The 27906-nt window shown below is 35.2% G+C and overlaps 1 protein-coding gene across 1 annotated transcript; it reads left to right on the plus strand.

Annotated features, from left to right (window-relative positions):
- Positions 1 to 26867, plus strand: LOC121422009. Its single transcript, XM_041616811.1, has 6 exons — positions 1 to 28; positions 2648 to 2701; positions 10552 to 10797; positions 12888 to 12989; positions 13831 to 13911; positions 26737 to 26867. The coding sequence occupies exons 1-6, from the start codon at positions 1 to 3 to the stop codon at positions 26865 to 26867; spliced, it is 642 nt and encodes a 213-aa protein (XP_041472745.1).
- Positions 26868 to 27906: the final 1039 nt, after the last annotated feature.

Consider the following 27906-nt stretch of genomic DNA (forward strand, 5'->3'; position numbering starts at 1 on the left):
ATGTTAACTTGCTTGTATATGAATGAAGGTAAGATATTAATAAACGCGTTAGTCCTAAGTAAGACTTACACCCCATAGGAAACAACAACAAAAATCAGCATTTAACTCCCCGTGATAATAATAATAACAATAATGATAATATCTTACCCAAGTTAGCCGCTGGTGAAACGGCAATGTCTGTGCTTCCTGGTCACATTTCTTGTTTTAAAAAAATGGTATTACATTATATTCATGGATAGTTTGCTTTTTATCAAATCATCATTAAAAATTGGTCTGCAATTGCCCTTTTTCATGTGATTATGAAATCAGATATTCAACATGCATTTAAGGCACCCGTTTGTCTGACGAGGAGGAGTCGCCATTTTTTTTCTCGTAAAGTACACATGGGCCAAAATTATAAGTCGGGCCCCCGAGGTGCATAATTCTAAATACGCGCCTGGTGGTTCCGAGCAGAAAACACAAAAGAAGGGGAAAGGAGGGAAGAAAAACAAAAAAAAAAAGCACGGCCAACGAACGCTCGACGTACGGCCGCCGTATACCGTTCTACGCCATGCCTACGGCGAGCGTATAAAGAAAAAATGTTATAACTCCGAGTTAAAATTCTACGGCCACCTCTACGGCCTGTAAAAAGTAGGAATCCGCCGTACGTCGACCCTGCGGCCACCGCAGATTTTCTGCGGCCGCCGCAGAAATCTCTCGAATTCTGGTATCTACGGCCGCCGTAGAGCAAATGTGACCAAGGTAAAAGGCAGCGAACTTAGATTCACTATGTAATGTAGCTGGCTCTCTGTAATGTGAGTGGGTCATTCCGTGTTGGAAGCTCCTTGGTAATAGGAACAATGCGACTCTATTTACCCGCGGATTTTCATCTCACCGGAAGCATGTACCAAATGACGTCATTTAAACATGTTTACGATCGTGGTTTTGTTTATGCTTCCCCAGAAATCCTGATTCTGGTCAAACGACGTTTATAAACGCACCTTTTTGTGAGTTTACGATCGGCGTTTAACAGCGTTTAAATGAAAGTAAGCATGGACGCAACTGTGTTTTGGACTAATCACGTTTGGAAACGCTGATTCTGCACTGTAAAAACTGTGGTGTTAAAACTGGCACCAATTGGTGTTAATAGAGGACCACACCCTGAGGTGTTAAAATAACACCCTAGAGATTGAACATAGCACCAAAGAGTGTAAATGTAACAACCATAGGTGTTGTAATAACACCTGTAGGTGTAAAACTAACACCACAAATTTAACACCGGTGTAAAATAACTGGTGTGGTCATCTATGTACATCGGTTAACACCACCGTTTTTTGCTGTGTGGCCTGAAAAGTGGAAGCATAAACACGGCCATAGAGAGTTTGGCGTTTGGTCTTATCTGCAAATATGGTTTGGTTAAAGTGTCAAATATAAGTCTGTGCTTGCGGACTAACACCTATTTTCGCAAATACGAGGCAGACACTTTCTGGAACGTAGAAAACCTATGGTCAAATTCACTTCATGAAAACGCAGCCTTTGTCGAAACTTGGTGCATCAAGACAGCATTTTCGTCCTGGACTCTGAACAAACGATATTTAGGTGCCACGAGTCCAATTACAATAGGAAGGCAAAAAATATTCATTCGACCCAACCCATTCCACTTTTTTATACGCCCGTCCTAGACGGGACGTAGTGGACGTATTACAGTATCACACCCGATGTCCGTCCGTCCGTCTGTCTGTCCTAACTTTTCCTTCAGTTTAACTTAACCTTGGCTCATATGATTTGGTGTGCATATAATACTAGCATGAATCCTAGCATGGACCTACCACTCTTAGGTCCATGATCCTAGGAAGCCTATTGATTTTGGGTCATAAGGTCAAAGGTCAAGTCGCCACCTTCACCTTCACTTTTCTTGCTCGACCAAGCTCTCCATTTTCCGCGTTACAGGCGGGCGTTTTATTTGCCCGCCCCAGCGACACTCTTGTTACAAATGCTCATTATTTGATATTGCTGATTGGAAAAAGTGTGTGAATATGATTGTCAATCCAACACTGATTATGGAGGGCAACTAAAAGGAACTTCATTTGCCCAAATCGGGAAGAAATATTGATGATTTTGGAGCTATTTTTGGCTGGCGGAAGAATTAGAGCTACTTTGCTGTTTTAGGTGATGAATTTGATCCTGTCTTCCTAAATGCCGATTCGTTTTTAAAACGAGCTGGCTAAGATACCCTTTTCTGGTCAGATATGGAATGTCAGATATACATCCTATCCACTGGTAGTAAACATTCGACCCTCTAATTTCAACCTAACTTTCTTAACAGTGCCATTTTTACACACAAGTTTATGGGAAACGTTTTACGCACGTGATCCCTTTACGACATCAAAAGCTATTTGCGAACTGCTTTGGAAATGTTAAAAATTGTGTTCGCAAATGCAAACGTACGTCGCATATTTTTTTCTCAGTTGATAAGTGATTTCTTAAGGGAGTCATGTGACCACGTGATCGCAAGCCTTGGCGAATCAAAAAGAACTTCTGATTCGGCGACACCGTCATATCAAAAAGACCATTGCGAAGGTCATCAGACACTTTTGCAAACATGATTACACGAGCAACTGTTGACGGAAAAATTCTCTGATACTTTGTTCATATTTTTATGTCATAGGACTCATCATGTTCATGCGAGGCCTGTTTGTATTCTGGAGCACAGCATCATTCGGTAAGGATATTTTATGCCAGAGGCTGTTATAACATTGCTCGTTATTGTTTTAATAATTGGAATGGAAAGAAGAACATGAAGAAAGTGTTGAAGAAGTACACTGTAAAAACTCTGGTGTTGATTTAACACCAGCCTGGAATCTATATATGTCCAACACCAGTTTGGAATCAAACCGATGCTGTTTTAATACTAATTGGTGTGGTATGAACACCTTTCTGGTGTTAGACCAAAACGAAACTGGTGTTGTTTAACACTTCTCTGGTGTGGACATATATAGATTCCTGACATGTAAATCAACACCGGAGTTTTTGCAGTGTAGAAGAAAGAGAAAAGAAGAAGAACAAGGAGGAGAAGAAAGGGAGGGGAGGAGGAAGAGTGAGAGGAATAAGAGAATCACAAGAATCACCATTAGTATTATCAGGTACTATCAAATTTGTCTTCAAATTAGTGTTGATGTCAATTGCAGGGGAAGTTCACCCTGACAAAAAGTTTATTGTAAAAATAGCAGAAAAAATAATAAAAATATTGACGAAGGTTTGAGAAAAATTCATGAAATAATTAAAAAGTTATTAGAATTTCAATTATTTGATTTGTGACGTCATATGCGAGCAGCATTCCTACATAGCGAATGGTAAAAAATCAATGAAATGTCATTTTCTCAGAAAATTCAAAATGGTTTTCACTGTACCTTTTGTATATCAATAGACAAATCATTTCACACCCGATCATGAATAGAAAACATAATTAAGTCATCAGGAACCATACAAATTTTAAAATTCAAGCATTTTATATTACATAACACATGGGGCAGCTGCTCGTTTATGACGTCACAAATCCAAAACTTTGAACTCTAATAACTTTCTTATTCTTTAACGGATTTTCCTCAAACCTTCAACAATAATTTTTACTATTTTTCTGCTATTTTTACAACAAAGTTTTTATCAGGGTGAACTTCCCCTTTAATTAAGCATCTTCTAATGATAAAAAATATCATAATGAACAGCAAACGTAAATAACTAGAAGAACAAAACTTTGGATATTTATAATATTGACTGGCCTTGAGGGGAACATCAAATATATTGCCAGCAAAATAATATATTGGCCCGAGTCTTTAGTCGAGGGCAATATGGGTCTTTTCAGGGCAATATCTCCGAAAGAAGAGCCTGTCAATATATATATTTTTTTTAATTTTCATCCAAATAAGGTATCTAGGGCAAATGTCACGATAATGGTGATATTTCTTTTAAGAATAAAGTAGGGTCTAGGCTCTGCACTTTGCCATTATGACGTTTTATAGAATGGATGAGAAAATCACTGCAATAGGATTGTTTGAGAGCTATGAAAGAATTTTACTGGACTGCATGAACGATACCGATAATCAAAACGATATTCATTGTAAACAATATATCGCCCCAACAGGTTATAAGTTGATTATAAGTTGTTAAAGAAATGTGAGTAGATTGATTCTAATTTTACATTTGAAATTCATATATGTTCCTTTTCTTACCTTTTTAAAAGTTTTATGCGTAAACTTGAAACAATTATGTTAATGATGTTTATGTTATATCTATTTTTACATGTGATATGAGGAAAAAATAAAATATGCAAAAGGTCATTTTTTTAGCAGGGGTCATTTTGAAATTACATACATTGAATGATAAGTAGGGGCTTAAGCTCTCGCAGTACCAAGGGTATGTACACTATAAAAACTGCGGTGTTAAAACTGATACCAATTGGTGTTTAATAGAGGACCACACCCTGAGGTGTTAAAATTACACCCTAGAGATTAAACATAACACCAAAGAGTGTAACTGTAACAACAAAAGGTGTTGTAATAACACCTATAGGTGTAAAACTAACACCATCAATTTAACACCGGTGTAAAATAACTGGAGTGGTTTTCTATGTAAACCAGTTAACACCACAGTTTTTGCTGTGTATGCAGAAGAGCGTGCCAAACAACACGGGATGTATGTGTGTTTGGGGGTGGAGGATTTAAGGGAGGGCTTGGTTAGTGGTGGAGTGCATTATGTATATGACTGGGTGTGTGGGTAGATACCTGTTTGAGTAAAAAAAATCAGCAACAAAACTGAATTGTTCTCGTTAGCCCTGTCGCTAGCATTAATATGTCATTGAGAAAGGCGAGAAAGATGAGATTTATTACTCCCTCATAATTCTGTATGAATTGTGACGTACCAATAAATTGTAATTTCATTTCATTAAATGTAAAAAGAATAAGGGAAGAAGCAAAAAGGTGAAAAAAATGAAAAAAATTGAATGCGGATATTATTTCGTTACAAGAGACATTTAGTACAGGAGATATTAAGGAAAAAAATGGAAACATTTTTGGAATCGAAACGTAGAGTTTAATCACGGCACAAGTCATAGTAAATGGGGTTATGATATTATTAGATTCAAAATTAAATGTCAATGTTACAAAAACAGTCAAGGATGAAGGTGGTAGATTTATTGTTTTAAATTGCATTATGCAAGGGTTTATTAAATTCAATCATCGCGAAATATATTTTCCGATTCGAGGGAAATACTTGAACGAAAAGTTATATGAGATAAACAAAAAACAACCATCCAGTTATAATAGGAGGTGAATTTAATATTATTAGGAATATAAACTTATTTTGTTTACTACTTCCCATATAATATGGGAAGTAGTTAGCAAAATATAAACACCCACTGTAATGCCCTGTTTGATCCATTCTTAGACCAACATGAATTGATAGATATATGGAGGGAAAGAAATGTTAATAAAATACAATACTTACAGGCAAAAAAGCGTTTATGCAAAGCAGGTTGGATTATTTGTTTGTGTCTGAAAATATAGACGAAGTTGTGTGTAAATGTCAATAATACCTTTTGTGGCACCAGACCATTCGGCAATCCAAATGCATTGTTATAATTATGCCATGTAAAATTCAAAGGTTCTTACTGGAAATTTATTAGCAGCCTATGCAATGATGAAGAATATAAAAAAGAATGGCAGAATAGATTTTAGGATTAAAAGAAGAGTTAGAAAGAGAAGTTGAAGATAAAACTGTGAATTTTTGAAAATGGAAATTAGCAAAATTACTCAGAAGTGTTCTAAATATTAGGCAAAGCTATGGAAACAAAAATTGATATTTTGGATAAAAAAAATTATCTTTGGAAAAGGAGTTATTAGAAAAGGTCGATGACGGTGAGTTAGAATTGCTAGAGATCAAAAGGAACCAGTTAAATGGAATTTATGATTATGTTAATGAGGGTGTTAAAGTGAGATCCAGGGTATCATTTTATGATGTGGGAAGAGGGATCCCAGATATTTTACACAGCTGATGCAATCAAGCAAACGGAAAACAGTAATAAGCAAATTACAGATAGAAGGAAAAGTCAGTATTGATAAAAAAGAAATAACTAAAGATATACAAAGATTCTATAGTGGATTATATTCTAAATCAATAGAAATGATTTCTGATGGCTTTGATGATACTTTTTTTAAAAGACCCAAATTAGAGCCAGCTTCAAAGGAAATTTGTGAAGGGACAATTACTCAACGTGAGTGTCTAGAAGTATTGAAACAAATGCAACTCAATAAAACATCTGGAAAGATGGTCTCAATGTTGAATTCTATTTAGTATTTTGGCAATTAGTAGGAGATGTTATGGTTGATGCTTTGAATGAGGCTAAGTCTAAAGGAAAACTTTCATCTCAGAATGAAACTGTTATTATTGTTTGCCAAAGAAGGGAAAGATCCAGTGTTAATGAAAAATATAGGCCAATTTCATTATTAAATGTCGATTACAAAATCTTAACTAAAGTACTATCAAATAGAATTAAAAAGGTATTACATGAAATTTCATCGTCCTAGTTGGTTATATAAAGGATATAAACATAGGAGATGCAATTAGATTGATAGACGATATGATTTACTATACAGGGCAAAGCAATGGACCTGGTTGCTTAAAGGGGAAGTTCACCCTGAAGAAAACTTTGTTGTAAAAATAGCAGAAAAAATAGTAAAAAATATTGGTGAAGGTTTGAGGAAAATCCGTTAAAGAGTAAGAAAGTTATGAGAGTTCAAAGTTTTGGATTTGTGACGTCATAAACGAGCAGCTGCCCCGTGTGTTATGTAATATAAAATGCATGAATTTCAAATTTTGAGTGGTTCCTGATGACTTAATTTTGTTTTCTATTCATGATCGGGTGTGAAGTGATTTGTATATTGATATACAAAAGGTAAAGTAAAAACCAATTTCAATTTTCTGAGAAAATGACTTTTCATTGACTTTTTACCATTCGCTATGTAGGAATGCTGCTCGCATATGACGTCACAAATCAAATAATTGAAATTCTAATAACTTTTTAATTATTTGATGAATTTTTCTCAAACCTTCGGCAATATTTTTTATTATTTTTTCTGCTATTTTTACAATAAACTTTTTATCAGGGTGAACTTCCCCTTTAATGGCAATAGATTTTGAAAAAAGCGTTTGATTCTGTCTCGCACATTTTTTTTTTGGCAAAACGTTTTACGTTCCTATGGCTTCTGATCCTCATGTCGCGGCTCGATTAAAACATTTTATAAAAATGCCTTGAGCTGCGTTTTCAATGGGGGTATATCGACAGGATATTTTAGTGTTGAAAGAGGTGTGAGACAGGGGATCCACTCTATCCTTATTTATTTATACTTTGTATCGAGGTCCTTGCTAGTACCATTCGTAAAGATAAATCCATCCACGGAATCAGTTTTGATAAAGTAGAAGTCAAACAAGCGCTCTACGCGGATGATGACACCTCTTGTGGGAGACTCCAAATCTATATAGAATCGGAAAAACAATATTTGGAGATTTTGCTAATATTTCAGGCTTAAAATTGAATAAAGATAAAACAATTACATTAGCGTTGGGTCCTCTTTCCCAAAAATATATTGAAGTTCCATTTGGTAAATTAGTTGAAACTATCAAAAGTATTTTCGATAGATGTGAAAATTCAGGAAAATATTAATTACAAAGGGCTGTATTCAGATAGCAGGTTTAACTTAAACTCAGGTTTGAAGTTGTGGTTTAAGTATGGAAAGCCAAAAGTATCAAAAGTTTTATTAAGTTGTATGTTTTTTTATGTTCACTGTGCTCTTTCCTGATTCATCGATGGTGAAGACAATCATCTATTCATACTTATGAATTATGAATGATTTGAGAGCCAAATGAGCTGAAGTATCATATCTCTACTGTTAGTGATTTATGTAACAATTTGCTATCCACAAGTTTGAACCTGAAGTTTAAGTTAAACCTGCTACATGTATCAGAATACGGGCCAAAGAGTTTTAAAGTAAAAAAAAAATAATATGGTGGAAGCAAATAAATCTCACCCTGATGGGCAAAATACAACTTCTGAAAACATTTGCACTTTCTAAAATAAATCACGTGTCTTCAATTTTAACAGGACCAATATGGGTGTTTGATCGTTAATGTTTGATTTCGTATGGAATGGTAAAGGATAAGGTAAAGAGAAACGTAATAAAGGTCACCCACAGTGTTTACATGTGATCGGCTTTTGGTTCTCCTTGCACAGCGTTTACAAAGCTCGCGGTGCAGAATCACGTGTCAAAAACCTGAAATGATACGCACACCATAGAGTTATATAAACCTAAACTTTGGTGGTGCAAAATTGCCAATTCTGAACCGAGAGCCGATGCAAGTTAATCGCGTTTACACGCTATGAAAAAGCCGATCCAAAGCCGATCACATGTAAACACGGTAAATAAAGTCAACGCTGGTCCGGGCGCATAATGGTTAAGTTAAATAAGCGTCCCCAATGCGCGATCTTATAATTGCAAGTACGTCATAATGGTTAAGTTAAATAAATATCTAAATTTTCATGATTTTTGCTCTATATGTCTGAAAAAGATGATAAAAAAAATACAAACTGGCTCTTTTTTCGGAGAACTTCTTATATATTGCCCTTAAAAGAACCTTGTTGCCCTCGTCTAAAAAGACTCGGGGCAATAATTTTTATAATTCTTTTGTAGGCAATACTTTTTCCCCTCGAGTTCAGTCAATATTATATCAGTATATCATTATTCTATGCGATGACTATCTAGAATAGCGAACAGAGAATATTTTCAAGGTTCCATACTCGGGAACATATAGAAAGGGCGAGAAAGCCATATCTTTTAGAGAAAGAAAAAAAAAACAGAGAAAGAGATCATGGGGATAGGTAAATGAATAAAAATGAATAAAAATGAATACGAGCCCAACTCATTGATTTGAACAAATAGAGAAACACCGGATAAACAAAGAAAAAAAACAGAGAAAGAGATCATGGGGATAGATAAATGAATAAAAATGAATACGAGCCCAACTCATTGATTTGAACAAATAGAGAAACATCGTAAACAAAGAAAAAAAAACAGAGAAAGAGATCATGGGGATAGATAAAATGAATAAAAATGAATACGAGCCCAACTCATTGATTTGAACAAATAGAGAAACATCGGATAAGCAAAACACTGCCATTTTAATCGAGTAAGGTTATGACTTATGTTTAGGTTAGATAACCATCTTCATGATCTTCGGTTCATGATTACACAAAGGGCTAAGATTGTTTCGTCTTCAAATTTTAATCAACGACAACATCAACAAATCACTCAAGCACCTCGCGCTGCTATTCGTATTTAGGGCTTGTTTTCTAAAAAAGAAAATGCTTTAACATTGGTCTTGAGAACTACACACTCCTTCCAAAAGACACAGGAAAATGCAAATGAATATTTTCTGCCCCTGTGTCTAAATTGGTGATGAAGTCAAAACCCGCCCTCTCACACGGTAAAAAAAAAAAATCGTAATTTGAATGATGATTCCAGTGAAAAAATAAGGCTAATGAATAATTTATAGCATGTGTGAAACAAAACAAAAATCACGATCGCTATCACAATCACGAATTCAAATTCTACTCCGGAGGTGAATTCCAGTTAAGTTTCACTCAAATTACGGTACGAATTTTACGTGTGAAAGGCTTGACCTCCAAAGCATTTTTTGGGCCGGGGCGGAGATTATATTCGTGTCCTTTAAAGCACTTCCATAGATAATACAATCATGACAATAGACCAGTTCGTAGTTACTTCATGGACAATTTTGGTCAAATGACCTTTCATTTCTTTCATTTCAAAGCAAGATATTACGTAAGCTTGCCTTACATAGCAGGATGAATAAATTTAATAGACCAGGTGACTAGAATAACACACTAATGAACACTTTTTGAAGGTATTTGGTGCATTCCTATTTTGAAAGGATATCATAGCATGTTGCACAATGTACTTGGCAAACTGTGAAATACCAGTCGTTCGTGGACTCATTGTTGTTTTTTGTGGATGTAAATGAAAACTACTATTCAAAAGAACATATGAATAATCAAGACATCAAACTTGGTGCTTATCTGATTAGATTTTAAACCACCATGTCACTTTAGTACAAATGACCTTCCTCTGATCATGCGTAGAATCCTCTGATCATGCGCAGAGAGTAACTACGAACTGGCTTATTGTCATGCACTCATTTGTATCGATGCAGTGATTTGATTGATTAGACACCAAGGACACACACTGCTTTTGCTCGGGAATTCGAATTCAAATCACAGTTTTCGAGTGAGCGTGTGAAAGGCCCGCTGATTCTAAAGACGAATTGCAATCATTAATACAATGATGATTCAAGATTCACGTGTGAAAAGACCCTTAGACAAGCTTAAACTGAAGTGCGGTTTAGTCTCGACACTAATTTTGATTACATGTAAGGTTAACCCCGAAGAAAATTCATTCTTCTGCAAGGATTGAGTAAAATAGTTTCGGGTTTCAATTGCATTCAAAGCCTCAATCGTTTCGTCGACTAAAACCGAAAAGCCGGTTACAAGCTGTTCGGATGGCTTCAGTCTGGATTACACCTTATCAACTTTCCACGAATGTAAGAACAAACTCCATCCCAATGGAAGCATGGTGCAAACGATTCCAAAGCTCATCCCCTACACAACGTTTAATAAAGGGGTTGCTTGCCAGAGAAGGGATAGGTCTAGAGCAACGGGGAAAACACCTGGACACAGAGTTTGTAGTCTCCCCGGTAAGTATATCGTCCCTTTCATTTTGACAGTACTTCGGGAATGGGGGGGGGGGGGACCAATGACGTTTAAAAATAACCAGGGAAAAATCACTCATTCAATGAACAAGGTTATGATATAACCTTGTTCTCACTTATATCTCCATGTGTGGCAAAATAAGGGTGGCAATGTTTGGCTTAATTTCTCTTTTTCTTTGGGGCAAATGCTTGATTTTTTACACTGACAGTTTCCATTACACCTATTATTCATACAACTTGACTATTACTTAAATTTGATTCTTTAAATTATTTTTTTCTTAATTAAAAATAGAGATAACAAAATGACAATTTTCTTGCCATATTACTTTCCACCACTAGAGGGCGTACAAAAAAATGCCCAAAATTCAAGTTTTTGAGCGCTCTGGTGAATACAAAAATTATTCCCAAGTTATTAATGAAAAATAAATTGCAACTGTATGGAAATCAGTAATTTTGGTCACAAAAGTGATATTTTAATGATTTTTTAAATTGTGTGCTCTGTACAACATTGGCATACCATAGTCCTACCTGTAGATTCCCCACAGGCAGGGTGGTAGCAGTGAACAAGTGGAAAAATAAACATGTAATTGAGCACTGTCAGTAACTGTCATTTTTATACAGTCATGATCTACATACAGGGTGCTCAAAAGTTCGTGTCCTTTGTGTTTTTGTTTTATATACTTTACATCGCTTGATATCTTGTAATTATTTTGAGTTCGTGAAACCTTTATGTCGATTTTTTGTGTCCATTTTTATTAACTTCGTTGGAGCCAAATGCATTACCTCGCCAAGATAGTTTGCTATAAAAAAAGTTATTTCTTATCATCATTATTGTTAAAGATAATGCATCTACATTTAATTTGTCCATTTTTTCTACGGCACTTGGAGTTATCAAGGATAGATTGGTCGGCCTATCATCATTTGAAAGTTATTGATGATTATTTTTTTTTATAGATGCATTAAGATGCACTCTCATTTTTTTTATAGACGCGTTAGCGCGTTTGTTATTGCATCAGCATTGTACTTGATGCTTGGCGACGCTTTTTTTTTATAACAAAATACTTTTTCTGTTATAACAAAATACTTATCTCGTTTTTTGTTGCATCATCATTGTTCTTAATACGTTATTTTGGCGACGCTTTTTTTTTATAACAAAATACTTTTTCTGTTATAACAAAATACTTATCGCGTTTTTTGTTGCATCATCATTGTTCTTTTGGCGACGCTTTTTAGTCTAACAAAATACTTTTTCTGTTATAACAAAATACTTATCTCGTTTTTTGTTGCATCATCATTGTTCTTAATGCGGTATTTTGGCGACGCTTTTTTTACAACAAAATACTTTTTCTGTTATAACAAAATACTTATCTCGTTTTTTGTTGCATCATCATTGTTCTTTATGCGTTATTTTGGCGACGCTTTTTTTTCATAACAAAATACTTTTTTTCCTAAACTTAAACCCGAGTTCAGAATACGCTGGCTTTTAAATTCAGCGTTTCATTGCATGAAAATGACTTTTGCGTGAACTTTGCAATGTGAAGGTGACGTACATTAAATCCTTGATTTTGATTGGCTGTAGTGTTGAGCATCGTTTTCCAAAGCCTTCATCAGATGTGAGATCCTAATCATCTTATGATATTATGCCCGTCTGGACTAGTCTGCAGGCACAGACCCTGATTGGAACTTTGATCAGCAAGTGTGTCTCCACGCAAAGACTAGCACATACAAAACTTGCTATTTCAATTCCTTCAGTACACAAGGCATGAGTAGGCTGCACATTTAGACCCTTAACTCTAGTAAAGGGTTTGCATAGCAGAGACTAGTCTGGACAGAGATACTTCGACCTTCCTCCGTTCAAGTTAGATCCAACTGTCGGCTCTGGAGGTAGTAGAATATCATAGCTTCATGCACACAGCAACAATGGTTACCATAATAGTATCTTTATAAGGGTACCAATATATGTTTGGTCAGATATCATCCGAATCACCGAATGTAATATCATGAACTAAAAAAAATGTCTACATGATGGGAACTTGCAATAAAATGTCTAATTTCTTTCTCTTTTAAATATTCAGATTGTCATAATAATATTTGTCAAGGCGGCTGGTGTGAAGAGACTATGACTGCCTTCAAATGTCACTGCTATGACGGATATGAAGGGAAACTCTGCGACCAACGTGAGCCCCCGAATGTTTATATGCCAAAAATCTAAAACCAATTTGAATTTGAATAGAAATCTCATAAGAGAGAGGAATTTGGTAGAATTTGTGTTATCAAAGTTACAAGATTTTTTTTTCATAACAAATTTACTCAAAATTAAAAAAGAATCGTTATTGAATGAAAATACAAACAGATGCCTCTCTGAACGACGAGGAATCTACAATTGTACAGGAACTTTCAATGTGTTATGTTCGTTCAAAGGAAATGAGGATTCAACAATAAAACTAAAAATATTGATAAAAAGTATGGTTATATCAGTAATAGTAATGATTGTGTTAGTGATGACGACGAAGATGATAATGATGATGATGGTAATAATGATGATGGTGGTGATGATGATAATGATGGTGGTGATGATGATGATGATGGTGATGATAATGATCAAGTTGATAATGATCAAGATGATAAAAAATGCCTATGGTGATGATAATGGTGAATATGGTGATGATGATGATGGTGATAACGGTGGTGATGATGATGATGATGGTGGTGGTAATGATGGTGATGATGATATTGATGGAAATGATGATTATGGAGGAGATGATGGTGGAATTAATGATGATAATAATGATCATGATCAAGATAATAATGATAATACTTGTGGTGATGATAATAGTGAATATGGTGGTGATGATGATGATAACGGTGATGATGATGGTGATGATGCTGCTTCTGGCGATGATTGCGGTGGTGATGATGATGGTGGTGGCGGTGATGACAAAATTATGCACACAGTCGCTAATGAGTCGCGTCTCTTTGTAGTTACCATGACAACATGCGTTATGGTGTTTTTTTCAGAATCAACTTCTAAACAAAACATCACAACGATCGATTCAAACAAAACCACCTCATCTCCTACAACTATGCCGCTAGAGAATGGTAAGAAAATTGAATTTCCCGCTCTCTCTGTCCCTCTCACTATTTTTTTTGGTCACGATGTCCGAAAGGTCGAGTACAAGAAAATCAAATGCAAAGTCTACAGTACGTTTAAAAAAGTTTACACTTAGACATAATCCTGTAAAATTATATATTTGTAATATCCTGAACCCTTTTCCACGTTTAAACTTTGATACATATCTCTTTAAACAAATGACGATATAACTGTCGAAAAATCTTTCCGCGTGAGTGAGCACCACTTACTTTTGGAAATAGTTATATGACTAAAAGTAAATGTAAATCATGAAGAATACATGGAATTTAGGTAGGAAGATTGATTTTGAGAGATCTTTTAACTCTTTTCCGTGCCCAAAACACTTCATCGAGCACTATTGTGCCCCCTCCCCTCCCCACACACCAAGGCCATCTTAATGATATGTTCTTTACATGGAGCTATGATTGACACGAAACGTTTTAGGCTTGATATTAGTTTTGTTAATAATTGTCAAATTTGGAAGTGTGGAAAAACAAGTATTAAATTTTAAAAAAGGACTAAATAAAATATGAAATAAAAACTTGGTGAAAGAATGCTGGAGATGTCTCAAATATATATATATTTTTTTTACATTGAGTTATGTCCTCAGATCAAAATGGCTAAAGGTTATACATTCGTACAGTTAAAATATTAATTTTGGCGGCAAAGTTATTACAAAATGTTAATTTTGCTAAAAATGCTAAATAAATGTATGAGAAATGTACCTCACAGTCCGTTTGTTTTCTTCTTATTTCCTTGACACAGTGTGAAAATTAGCATTTCTGCGCAAACCTATTTCTGCGAGCTTTACAAAAATGAACAGTGCTCACTCAAGTGTAATGCTTTGTCGAAAATTTTACTTTCATTTGATAGATGAGACCCTAACCTTATAATAGGTATGAGAAAATTATTCACACGTTGTATATTTTTCAATTCCTCGGACTTTTTTCTAAGTGTAAACTTTTTATTGATACGCGCTGTATATCTACATACAGGGGCGTCGATCCATGTTTTGGATTGGAAGGGGCAAAATGTTAACAATTTATTGGTCATTTTGTTTCTGACCTTGGGGTTGATTTAAATTCTGGTGATTGGTCTAAAGTTCTGGATTAGTTATCGGTAGCCAATCATGACACAACCTCTAACATAAACATTCAACAGCTCATTTCAAATCCATATCATTCCTAGTTGTCTTGGAATAATAAATAAGAGACACCTCCATCATCAACATGGTCAAAGAATAAGCAGAGAGCACAGTAAACATGAGAAACATACAATGTAAATATAATTTTCACGTCTTTTTGTAGACAGGTGCATAGCCGTTCAGAGTGACAAAGAATGCAAATAGTATTTCCATTTTTAAAGTTCTGAATGTGGGATGAAAGAGCACTGTTAATAAGCCAGTTCGTAGTTCCTTTCTGCGCATGATCAAAAGATTCTACGCATGATCAGAGGAAGGTCATTTGTACTAAAGTGACATGGTGGTTTAAAATCTAATGAGTTAAGCACCAACTTTGATGTCTTGATTATTCATATATTCTTTTGAACTGTGGTTTTCATTTACATCCACAAAAAACAACAATGCGTCCACGAACGACTTGTATTTCACAGTTTGCCAAGTACATTGTGCAACATGCTATGATATGCATTCGAAGAAGGAATGCAACAAATACCTTCATAAAGTGTTTATTGGTGTGCTATTCTAGTCACCTGGTCTATTCAATTTCTTCATCCTGCTATGTAAGGCAAGCTTACGTAATATCCTGCTTTGAAATCTGCCTATCATAATGAAAGATATGAAATGTCATTTGACCAAATTGTCCATGAAGTAACTACAAACTGGTCTATTACTTGCATTTCTCGCGGCCATACATATGTGACATGGCCGTGGATCGAACCACGGGCTTTTATGTGCTTGGGTACAGTAGCGTACCTACGATTTTCCACAGGGGGGAGCAAATTCGTCCGCCCAAAAATCTGTCAAGCGAAAAAAAACAGAGGTACGCTTGTGCATAGGGAGGTCCATAGACCACTCAGCTGCAGCATCTCAAGTTAACTGATTTAACTTTTTTTGGCTTCCAATAATTTTAGTGTGTGGACGTGGGGGCGCCGTTATAAGATACATAAAATAAATTGTTGTTTGTTTCATTTTAGGTCCATGTTCGTATAAGTCGTGGAAACTTCACCAAGGAAGTTGCTACCAATATTTTGGCAATGAACTCAATTTTCTCGAGGCTTTGTTCTTCTGTCGGAGTTTAACTAATAAGCAATCGTGTCCGATAGACTTGGTCTCTATTCATAGTCGGGAAGAGAATGGATTCGCTGCTGAATTTTGTTATAATAATGTGAGTGTTAAGTTAAGGGGTACTCTCGGCTAAAAACAATATGATTTGAACAGATAGAAACCTATGATTTGAACAGATAAAGTAAAATCAGGTATAAAATAAAACATCAAAATCAGACCATGAATAACATTTTAAATTCTTGCATTATTTTCGTGAAACAGTTCTATGACTATGAATGCCTTTTGTATTACTTTTTTGTCAGATTTGTACACCAAAAAGTTGATTTATGCCTACGATATTCACTAAAACTCGTTTCAAGGGAGACTAACCATACACATACTTATATGAACAACACTGCAAAAAACTCCGGTGTTGATTTAAAACCAGCCCGGAATCTATATCTCTCCACACCAGAGAAGCATTGAAATAACACCAGTTTGGAAATAAACCGATGCTGTTTTAATACTAATTGGTGTTGTATAAACACATGTGTGGTGGGAGACCAAAATCAAACTGGTGTTGTTTAACACTTCTCTGGTGTGGACAGATATAGATTCCGGGCTGGTGTTAAATCAACATCGGAGTTTTTGCAGTGTACAGTGTAATTATGATTTCATGTAATAAAAACTTAGAAAAGGGACAGTGGGGACACAATATCATTTTGATTACTCCGATTTCATGAAATTTAATGTCATTTATAAAACGGGTTCAAGGATGTAGCCAATGGTGAGTGCGTATTCAAGTCACGTGTTCATGCTTTAATTATGCGCAACCTTCCAGTCGTGCATTTTTCGTGCAGCACTGTGCATTTTTTGTGCAGCACTATGCAATTTTTGTGCAGCATTAGTTCCAATAGCACGTAAAAACTGATACGCGTTCTAGAGGCTGGCTAGGATTTTGATGCGCTTACTTAGGCGCGCATAGTAGATACGCCTGTGATGTCATAATTGATAGTCTTGTGATCTCTTCGTCTGTGCGATCGTACACAAGTTGGAGGGATTTGAACAAGATTTCCATGAAAAATTCTTTTTGCCGACCCGTTTTATAAAACAATTAATGCACATTTTAAGATTCGTGATGTTAGTGACGATGCGAGCAACTCTCGGGCATTCACAATATTATGCAAAAGCACTCGGCGCAAGCGCCTCTTGCTTTCGCATAATTGTAAATACCCTCGAGTGTGCTGCATCGTCATAACACACTCATAAATGTGCATTAATTGTATAATATGGCACCAGCCAATACCTGATGTTGTCTCTGTTTTATTACATGAATCTAACAGACTGAGTGTGATAGTTTTTGGATCGGTCTGTACCAGCCAGGACCAGGACCAGACAGTGACTTTGTTTGGTCAGATGGCACCCGAGTTAATTACACCTCATGGAAAATGAACGAACCAAGTAATCATGATGGGGTTGAAGATTGCTCGCTCTCTTTTCAAATAGCATGGACTGAACCCGAGGATTATAAATGGAATGATGTTCGCTGCGATGAAAACTTCACCTTCGTCTGCAAACACCCTGTTTTCTGCTAGGGAGTTTCAACGGTTTATTTCCAGTTCGCCTAATGCCAATTCGTTCAATTGCCAACTCGTCTATTATCATTTGGTCTACCATCAGTTCATCCATTCACCACGTGGTCTACTTTTATTTAGTCTAAAGCCTTCCGTCTAATAACCAGTTGGTCAGCTAGCTATTTAAACCAATTGGTCTAATCAAACTAAAGTGTTAATTGTGCAAAATGAATGAAATACAAATACTTATGGTCAAAGAGCCCTTTCTTTATCTGCCGCTGTACTCTGGAATTCTCTGCCATTAAATGTAAGAACCACACAATCCTTCCCCATCTTTAAATCAATGCTTAAAACACACTTATTTTCAAACTAGTCTTTTCTAATGTTAAATGTATTATGTTGTTAAATATTGTAAGTTTTCCTTTCAGTAGTGATGTAACTTTATGCATTGATTTAATTTGTATTAAGTATTTTAGGATTAAGGTTTAGGTTTATTGTGTAATTTAGATAAGATTTAATGTATTAGTTATTATATATATGTTGTAAAGCGCATAGAGTCTTTTGACTATTATTATTATTATTATTATTATTTATTCGGCATAATCAAACATAATACAACATATACAAACAATAGGATAAGGAGAGTCACATGGATGCCGGGAAAGGAAAAAGATTAACTTAATAACTATAACCCGAAGGTCTTCCTTTCCAATCCATGTGACTTTACAAAGATAAACATGCATGTAACACAAAAATTGTAAAATACAACTGTAGGGGAGACCGGGGCCAGCTGGAACAATTATGCCCTATAAATTTCAAATATTATTATTATTAAAAGAAAATGGGTATTAGACCATCTGGCTAATAGACGAAATGGTGATAAAGACGAAGTGAAGATTGGACCAAATTGTTGTTAGACGAAATGTTGATGGACGGAATGGCATTAGACTAAATGAAGGTAGACCATGAGGTGAGTGGACGAGTTGGCAGTGGACGAATTGGCAATTTACCGTTTCAATTCCGTTTCATTAAGGTCAAGTCCACCCCATAAAAATATTGACTTCAATCAATAAAGAAAATGAGAAGCATGTTGAAAATTTCATCAAACTCGGATGTAAAATAAGAAAGTTATGACATTTTAAGGTTTTGTTTATTTTTCACAAAATGGTTATATTTAGAACTCGGTGACATGAGACAGTTGATGATGTCCCTTCATTTTTTTTTAATTGTGTGAATTTTAGGGCCTATAATATTTCAATTTTTACAAATTTGACAAAAAAAAGACAAGCTTTACTAAAAAACTACAAACTATTAAAACAGTGGTGATTCCACATATTAAGGGAAAACTAAAACTTCTTTCACATTACCATGATGGAAAAATTAGAATATTTCATATTTAACACAATAAAATACAAAATAGATAATGAGAAGGTGGAGTCATCAGTCCCCTCATTTGCATACAAAACATGTGCATATAACTGTTTTGTGAAATTAAGCCAAACTTAAAAATGTCATAAACTTCTTATGTTACATCCGATTTTGATGAAAATTTTCAGTGATATGCTTATCGGATTTTCTCTTATTAAATCAACTTTGTTGGGGTCGACTTTCCCTTTAACGTCCTCCCCACATAATGTTGATTTGAATCTGTAGTGATTAAACTAATTTCTTATATTTTACAGTTTGATTTGTTACTTTTTTATCACCATATGACCATTTCGGGCGTGGTGAAATTACGTCACAGACCGCGAAACCACATTACTTTTTGGTCACGTGGTGCTGGTATCATTCCACCGAGGAAAAATAGTCCACCCTTTTTCTATCGTAATCTTATATTGTTATATTGTTATATTGTTGCCGAAAACATATCAAAGAATATACACTTATGCATATGTATTCATAATTATGTCAATTAAGTTTATATTCACAAGTATAATATATTATCAATGTAATACAATATATGAAGTCATGAATTTAAATGCGGAGCAATATCAGGCAAGTCTTTGTAGCTTGGTAGCAAATCTATTATCCTGCGCACAACATTAAACGAAGTCTTCATGACTCGTAGATTTGAAAGCTGGCAAGCTACACCCTTTCATATTTGGATGTGTGTTTCCAGTTAACTATTTACCAGATATGTTAAATAAATTGATCAGATAGTTCACTTTGCTTACAATTACAAGAAATATCTTGTTATATAGAAATTATTCTTGTCTTTTTTGGAAATGTTTTATAGTTGGCTAGATAATGTTACAAAATACACTACTTTACCTTTTTGAGTTGTTTTCTTTTCGCATGCAATCTAAAACTTTAAAATCCTGGATTGCTAATTATATATATATATATATATATATAGTGTAAAGAAATGGATGAAGAGAACAGTGGTAGGCGTAGCTTAAATCAAAGTTCCCCAGAGCTATCTACCCTTTGGAAAAATTGGTGATGCCGAAAAAATGTCCCTGCCGGGAATCGAACCCGGGCCCCCAGCTTTGAACGCCGGTGCCTCAACGTCTAGACCACAGAGACGGGTTAGTGGATAAGGCGACCCTGATCCAATTGACCGTCAGATAGACAGTTTTTCGACACCATACCAATTATAATTTCCTTTGTCGGGTGAAGTTGGGTTTTGAACAATGACAAGCTGTTGTCATTGTTGTACATGTATAGCTTCTCTCTCTCTCTCACACACACACACACACACACACACACACACACATATATATATATATATAATGTATATATCTCTCGAAATAAACCGCTTGATATTTCATGCGGCTTTTGCAATTGTCAATGATTGTATTTAATCACATTTAATTTATTGAATGGTATGTCATATTTATCAAACGATGGAAAGAACATGTATAAACATATTGCATATAAATGTATAGCTAGACTGCAGTTTATTTTCGATAATTGATTTCTCTCTTTTTGAAGTAATAAATTATATTACTGTGAAATACATAGTAGATAATTAATATATTCCTTTTTTTTCCATAGCTGCTGAGGCCGTTATCAGGCTGCTGGCCATGGACGTAGCTGACCGGAGACGCACATGTAACTTAAACCTTGGCAAACAATAACCTAGGGTGATTCATTGTAGCAATTAATAATATGAAAATATGTATATTCTTGGAGTCATAAATAATAGGTATGATATATCTTTGGGATTTTCCACAGGGGGGGGGGCAAAACCGCCCTCCGAAGAAAAATTGACAAGCAAAAAAAAAAAAAAAAAAGTCTTCAATCTCGCTTGGGGGGTTTGGGGAAAGAAGAATTATTCAAGCTCGTCGGGGAGGGGGGGGGGGGCAGGGATCCGTCCTTTGCATGGGTTGCCCCCGTCAAAATGACAGATGAATACAAATATTTAAAAATATTCAAACCCTCTGGTTCCTTCAAGGCAGCTATCAAACAGTTAATGTCGAAAGCAAAGAAAGCCACTTTTTTGTATCAGAAACACCATACCAGACAATAGAGTTGCAGCACTTCTACATTTTAACTTATTTGACTCATGTGTGAAAGCAATCCTATTATATTGTACTGAAATTTGGAGTTTACCATCGCTCTTAGTGAAGATAAAGAAATAGAAAAACTGTATAAATCATTTCTTCCTGAGAAGATACATAACCATTACTTGAAAACGGTCCTTATCATTCATAGATCAGCAACTAATAGTGCTATTTTGGCCGAGTTTGGGCGATGTCCGTTGTATGTATATATATCAGCTTTAAAACATAGCATTGGATACTGGCATGCATCACGTAATTTCAATAAAAGATAACAGTCTTGTAAAAAGATCATATGATGTGTCGCTTCATTTTGATAACGGGTTCCAAAATTAAAACAAATCGGTTTCCTAAATGTGTGGGAAAACCAGGGAACCTTCTAAAAAAGGCACTTCTGAAATCAATTGTGAACAAACTCAATGATCTTTATATAATATCATGGAAAAACAGTCACAACGATAACACCCAACATTCCCATGACCAATGCAATAAACTAAGAACCTATAAAACACTGGAAAAAGATTATGATTGAAAATTACCTACTATTAGATATTGAAAAGACACACATCACCAATTTTGCATAGTTAAGAATAAGCAATAGTAAACTTTTGATAGAACAAGGTAGATATAATAGGATTGCTGTAAACGATAGAATATGCGCTGTTTGCTCCGGGGGGGGGGGGGGGGCACTTACATTGACGAGTGGATACGATGCGCGACAAAAAAAACACGTAATAAGGATGTCTTTTTCAAGATGGGGCACGTTCAAAAACATACAAATATTGAAAAAGGGTACCTATATGCGGGGTGATAAAACAAAATCAAAATGTTTTGTAAAGGATGTCCTTTTTGCCCCAACACTACGTGTTTTTTGCTTGTCATTTTCTAGAGGATGAATACCATTTCACGGTACACTGTAAGGCCCTCGAAGAACCCCGAAATAAATTATTTAACAAGTTAAAGGAAGTACTGCCGGATTTTTTGAAAATAACTAACAAAAACAAATTCCATTAATATTAGGTAACAATGACATGGATATATCATGTGTTATAGGCCCGGTGGGGGGGGGGGCACTTCCATTGAGTGCATGGATACCATGTGCGACCATGGGATCTCGAAAAGCACCCTAAACACGAAATTTCCATATTCTGAAAATGCACACCTTAACAAGTATTGGAAACAAAACGATACTCTTGGCAAGTATTCCCTGCAATGAACCCCTAAACAATTATATGTCATTGTTAATATGTCACGGGTCTTTCGGTCGTCGGTTTTACCTTTGTACACATCATTTGGTTTAGTACGACCCCACCTTCTACACCTCGCGCAAATCGGACTCTGAACACGTATGTTGGGGCAAAAAAGACATCCTTTATAAAACATTTCAATTTTGTTTTATCATCCCCGCAAATTTGACCCTAAACATGTAAATTTCCGAGCGAAATAGATACCCTATTTTCGTTATTTTTGTGATTCTGGCACCCTTATCACGTTACGTACGTAACGTGCCTTATCGTTGAAAAAGACATCCTTTTTACGTGTTTTTGGTCGCGCATGGTATCCACTCGTCAATGTAAGAGCCCCCCCCCCGGGTTATAGGAATAAGTTATATGTACGTGGAGAAACTTAGGATGCTTGAAAGTAAAATATTATATTATACTTATGTATTTGTATATGGGTGTATTAATGTTTAAGTATATATTATGTATGTGTATGTATATTGTATGCATTTATGTATCTCGCATCTAACATTTCATCCAAGATTGGTATTTTTCTTCTTTTTTTTCTTTGTATTTTTTTTGTGTGAATACGTCGTTTATGTTGTATTATTATTTTTCCTTATATCCTTATATGTGAGGATTTTATATCAATAAACTTTTGAATTTGAATTTGTATAAAATGTAAAAGTGGGTTGTGACTCGTCAGGGGTGGGGGCAGAATGCCCCCCTGCCCCCTCTATTCGTAGGTACGCTAGTGACTTAAATGATATGTATAATATCATAATATTAAGATAATGTATTTTGTATCATTTTTTATTTGATTGATATTTCGTATCGATTTTATTTGTAATACGGAACTGCATTTTTTAACAGAATTCTGAGTATGAATACTGATATGGAATTTATAATACCTTTTTTATCATTTTGTACGCATGATGTTTACTTCTATCTTTAGTACATTGTAGGATTTTCGGTTTCTGTTTATTACAAGTAAACGCCATGCACATTAACGTTCTTAAAGTCTGATCTGCGCCCTCTGTCGTTCTTCTCTTCCGCCCCTGGTGTGAATGAATGGGCGTGGTATAACTGGCCCCGCCTACATTTAATAGAGAAAAATCAAACAAGTATATTGCTGAAAATTGGTGGGTGTGTATGCGTGTGCGTGCGTTTTTGCCCCGTTCCAGTCCATAAGACATGTCAAGAAGTACTTGATTATGATTGACAGCATGAAAGTCTACATGTGGGACTACAAATTTACCTACCGGACCATCATAAATCGATCTTTCAGAGGCAAGAAAGCGCTAGATATTCTTAATTTTTTCGGTACTTTCCAACTTAATGAAAACAAGGAAATGTGGAAAATAGATGGCCATTTCATACGCCAATATTTCTTGATAATAATCTACGTGTTATAATAGTCTGTATCCGATTTCCAGGAATGTCTGCCATCAACATAGATCCCTAGAACATACTACATTGAACCTGCAGGGCCTGGTAGAGATTGAGGCAATAGTATTACTAAATGTCATGTAATGTGTTTGTTAATATTTATGGAGAACTTACACTGTAAAAACTGCGGTGTTAAAACCGACACCGATTGGTGTTAATAGATGACCACATCCTGAGGTGTTAAAATTACACCCTAGAGATTAAACATAGCACCAAAGAGTGTAAATGTAACAACCAAAGGTGTTGTAATAACACCTATAGGTGTAAAACTAACACCATCAATTTAACACCGGTGTAAAATAACTGGTGTGGTCCTCTATGTACACCGGTTAACACCACAGTTTTTGCTGTGTATCCAGCATTGTAAATGAACTGCTTCAAATTTCGTTTAATTCATGAGAATTAGAGGATCACGCTGTGCGAAAAAATATTTCAGCCATCAGAAAATAATAGAAATGTTAAGATATCAGATTTTTTCAAATCATTGTATTTATATCTTTATTGGAGAAAATAAACTTGGATTGTTATATTCGGTACTTTGTAGGTAAGAGAAACTAAATTCGAGCTATTTATTGACTTCTTTGAACTTATTCCCCTTTCCGGTCATAAAATGTCAACTATTAACAAAATAATAAAAATATGGTACAAACGAAGTAGTCCAGCACAACTTATTTACTAAATATTATGTGAGTAACTGTTCATTCTACGTAAACGTGTTAGCAATTTGGTGCAGTGTCATATTTGTTGGAACATGATATAATAAATCTTCTAATCGTTATGGTTATAAATTGTTTTGGAACTGATGCATAAAGATGATGCGTGGTAGAACTCCAGACCTCGTATTGTGGTTTGTTGATTAAGTTCAAGTTATTTTTTTTTCATTTCATGATTAACATTATAAAAACGAATACAAATCAAACATACATGATATATATAAACAAATACAAATCAAATACGATAACAGTATGAACACAAATCAACTTCAAGTTACAAAACATTTTTAAAATAGTTAAGACTAAATCCTGGAGATGAGGGGATGATGGGGATCCATTAAAAGCAGTGCTTCTAGAGGGTGGATCTCCTAAGAAAATATATATAAAACTATGGAGAATTGGGGAAGAATTAAAGGGGAAGTTCGCCCTGACAAATAAGTTTATTATAGAAGAAAAATATATATATTGGGTGAACGTTTCAGGTACAGTCAATCAAATTTCTTTTTGAGACTTCCATTAAAACACATGAATAAAATCCATATAAGGATACATTCATAAGCTTGTGTTTTTTTTATTCATAGTGATATACATAACAAAAAAAGTACAGGATCAGTGCGTAATATGGCGTGTGTAAAGGATAAGTTTGGAATAGGCGAGTCTAGAAAAAAAACACCTTATTTGTTTCCAGCAATGACTACAAGTCATTAATGCTATATCACAAATCCATTTGCACACGCCAACAAATTTCGGGGGTGCTGCAGCCTACAGTACCTACCCCGCTGCTGCGGCTTCCCTTGGCATTGGTCAGAAATCGATATTAACCAAAGTCATTGAACTCGGTGACCGGGTAGATTTCTGGCTACCTGAATGCTGGGATCTTTTCACCCTTATAAGACTGGGGGCTGATTCAGCCCCCTCGACTTTTTTTTGCCATAAATCTGCCGAGCGAAATTTTCTGACCGGGCCACTTGCTGCCTTTTTAATGTCAAGTTTGAGACAAAATTTGCGGCCATCAGGTACGCAGTTTCGAAATTTCCGCAACAATTTATAAGTGCATGCAGATCCAAAATTGCTCAAAAACGTGAATTATTATACAAATATAACACTCTGCATTTCATATTTTGATATAATATACTTTTATACATGCTTGGATGTTTGTGTAAACTCACAAACTCCAGATAGTAAATTGGTTGAAAGTTCACTGCTCCTTTGTCCATTGACACAACTCCTTCTGTTTAAAACAAATGACCACACACCCATCACAGATTGATGTGGTAGCCTTATCCCTGCATTGTGATTACTGTTCCTCCTAAGAGGTGATAAGGAGGTATACTTTATCCTCCATCCAAACTCCTTCCCAGATAATTGCTCCCTGACTTCAGTTGCAAATAAACTTTCATTTTGGTTATGCTCCACCCTTCTTTCCTGATTAGTTGATACATTGTTTAACTCCCCCCCCTAATGGGCAAAACTAAGAGTTGTACCCCCAAAATAATTAAGGAGGGACTTCTCTTCTCCGTCCCTTGACGAGAGGACATCGTGTGCTTGGTCTCCCTCGCCATCCCTTTTTAGGGGCTACCATATGGCCTTTGTTGGGGAGTACCTATTATAACAGCTATAATTTATAACCAGCTATATTTTCTACTGTGTATATATCTTATATATTCATCCTTGATTAGTATTTATCATCGTTAGAATAAATGCTAATGAACTATACTCACTGTGTGACAGACTATTGATTTGTCTCGGATCTGGTCTTGTAACACTAACAATCATCACGCTACTACTACTATCATCTTTTTAAGTGTTACACAAATCCAATGGTAATAGTGGGTTTTTTAATCCCAAAGTAATATATGCATCAAATTAAATCAATTTTAGGTTGTTTATGGTCAGAACATAGTTCCTGGCAATTGATATTGAAAAAACCCCAAAAAGTCGAAAAACAGGGAAATACATAAGTACATTTTATCAGAATCGTGTAAAACACTGTAAAAAAAGACATTTTAGGAGCCTTATTCAGTTAAAGCAAAATTGCGAATTTACGCATAAATGGGCATAATTACTCAGCAATGATGTTTTATAAAGATTTGTATTTTACAATTTTGTAGACTATGCCATCGGTAATGCACGTGCCCATTTTTGTCGTGATCGACGGCCGAGATCCCAAGACACAAGGGCGGGTGCTGCTGAATCAGACCCCAGTCTTCTATCAGGCGTCAAAATAGCCCAGTCTTTATAGGGTTACGTGCAGTGGTCCACGTCAAAGCCTCGTGTGAACTTATAAACAGAATACTAAATCACACAAATAATGAGGTAAAAAAAATAAATTACAGTAATTATCCCACAAGGATTACAGAATTCTCTAAACAAAAGTATAAACATGTTAAATGAAGATGTTAACAGATTTGTAAAATTCAATAATCAATAACGATGCTTAGCTATATCTTATTCTTCATCTTTGTTTCTTGCTTGAGTGTCCCAGTGATGGCTATCAAACTGACGGCATCCCCTTTTTCTGGATAGACTTGTATTTAATTTATATTTTTATAGCATTGCCGTCACACTTAAATACAAACATAATAAACACCCTAAATGCCATTTTAGTTCTTTCTTCAAAGTCCCTTTAGTATTGTTAGTATTAGTATTGTTTGAATATTTTTTCACCCTACCACTGAATTAGAGGTTTTAAACACTGTTGAATGTCTCAATTCTTCAAAAAGCCAAGATTTCAAAGGACTAACGCAATATATTATTTAAACTTGTTATACATTTTATTGTCTATCCCATTGTACATATTGATTTTAACAGGTAAGGTTCCCATGGACTTCAAAGTAGAAAAGATTGTACCCATATTTAAGAAAGGGGATCCCCTTATATTTCCTATTTCCCTAAAACATTAATCTCTTGTATTTCCAAGATTTTAGAAAAAAACAATTTACAATTTACAATAGTTTTGTTTTCAAATTAATGAATATCTCCCTGGTGACTCTCAGTACGGTTTAAGAAAGCAATCCTCTAGCGCACATGCTTTAAGTGACCTTCGTGATCACATCCAAAATAACTTAACAAACAAATTTCATTCATTAGGCTTATTTTTTGTTATCTATCTAAATCATTTGATGTCATCAACCTCGATATTCTCCTCTATAAATATATTTTTTGGTATACGTGCTATAGTTTTATGTTAGTTTAATAATTATTTGAGTGATTGTTTCCATTTCACTTCTTATGATAATTTTGTTTCCAATAGAGAGGATCCAGTATGTAGTCCCACAGGG

This window comes from Lytechinus variegatus, chromosome 9 (assembly GCF_018143015.1).
Source record: "Lytechinus variegatus isolate NC3 chromosome 9, Lvar_3.0, whole genome shotgun sequence".
Classification (NCBI taxonomy): Eukaryota; Metazoa; Echinodermata; class Echinoidea; order Temnopleuroida; family Toxopneustidae; genus Lytechinus; species Lytechinus variegatus.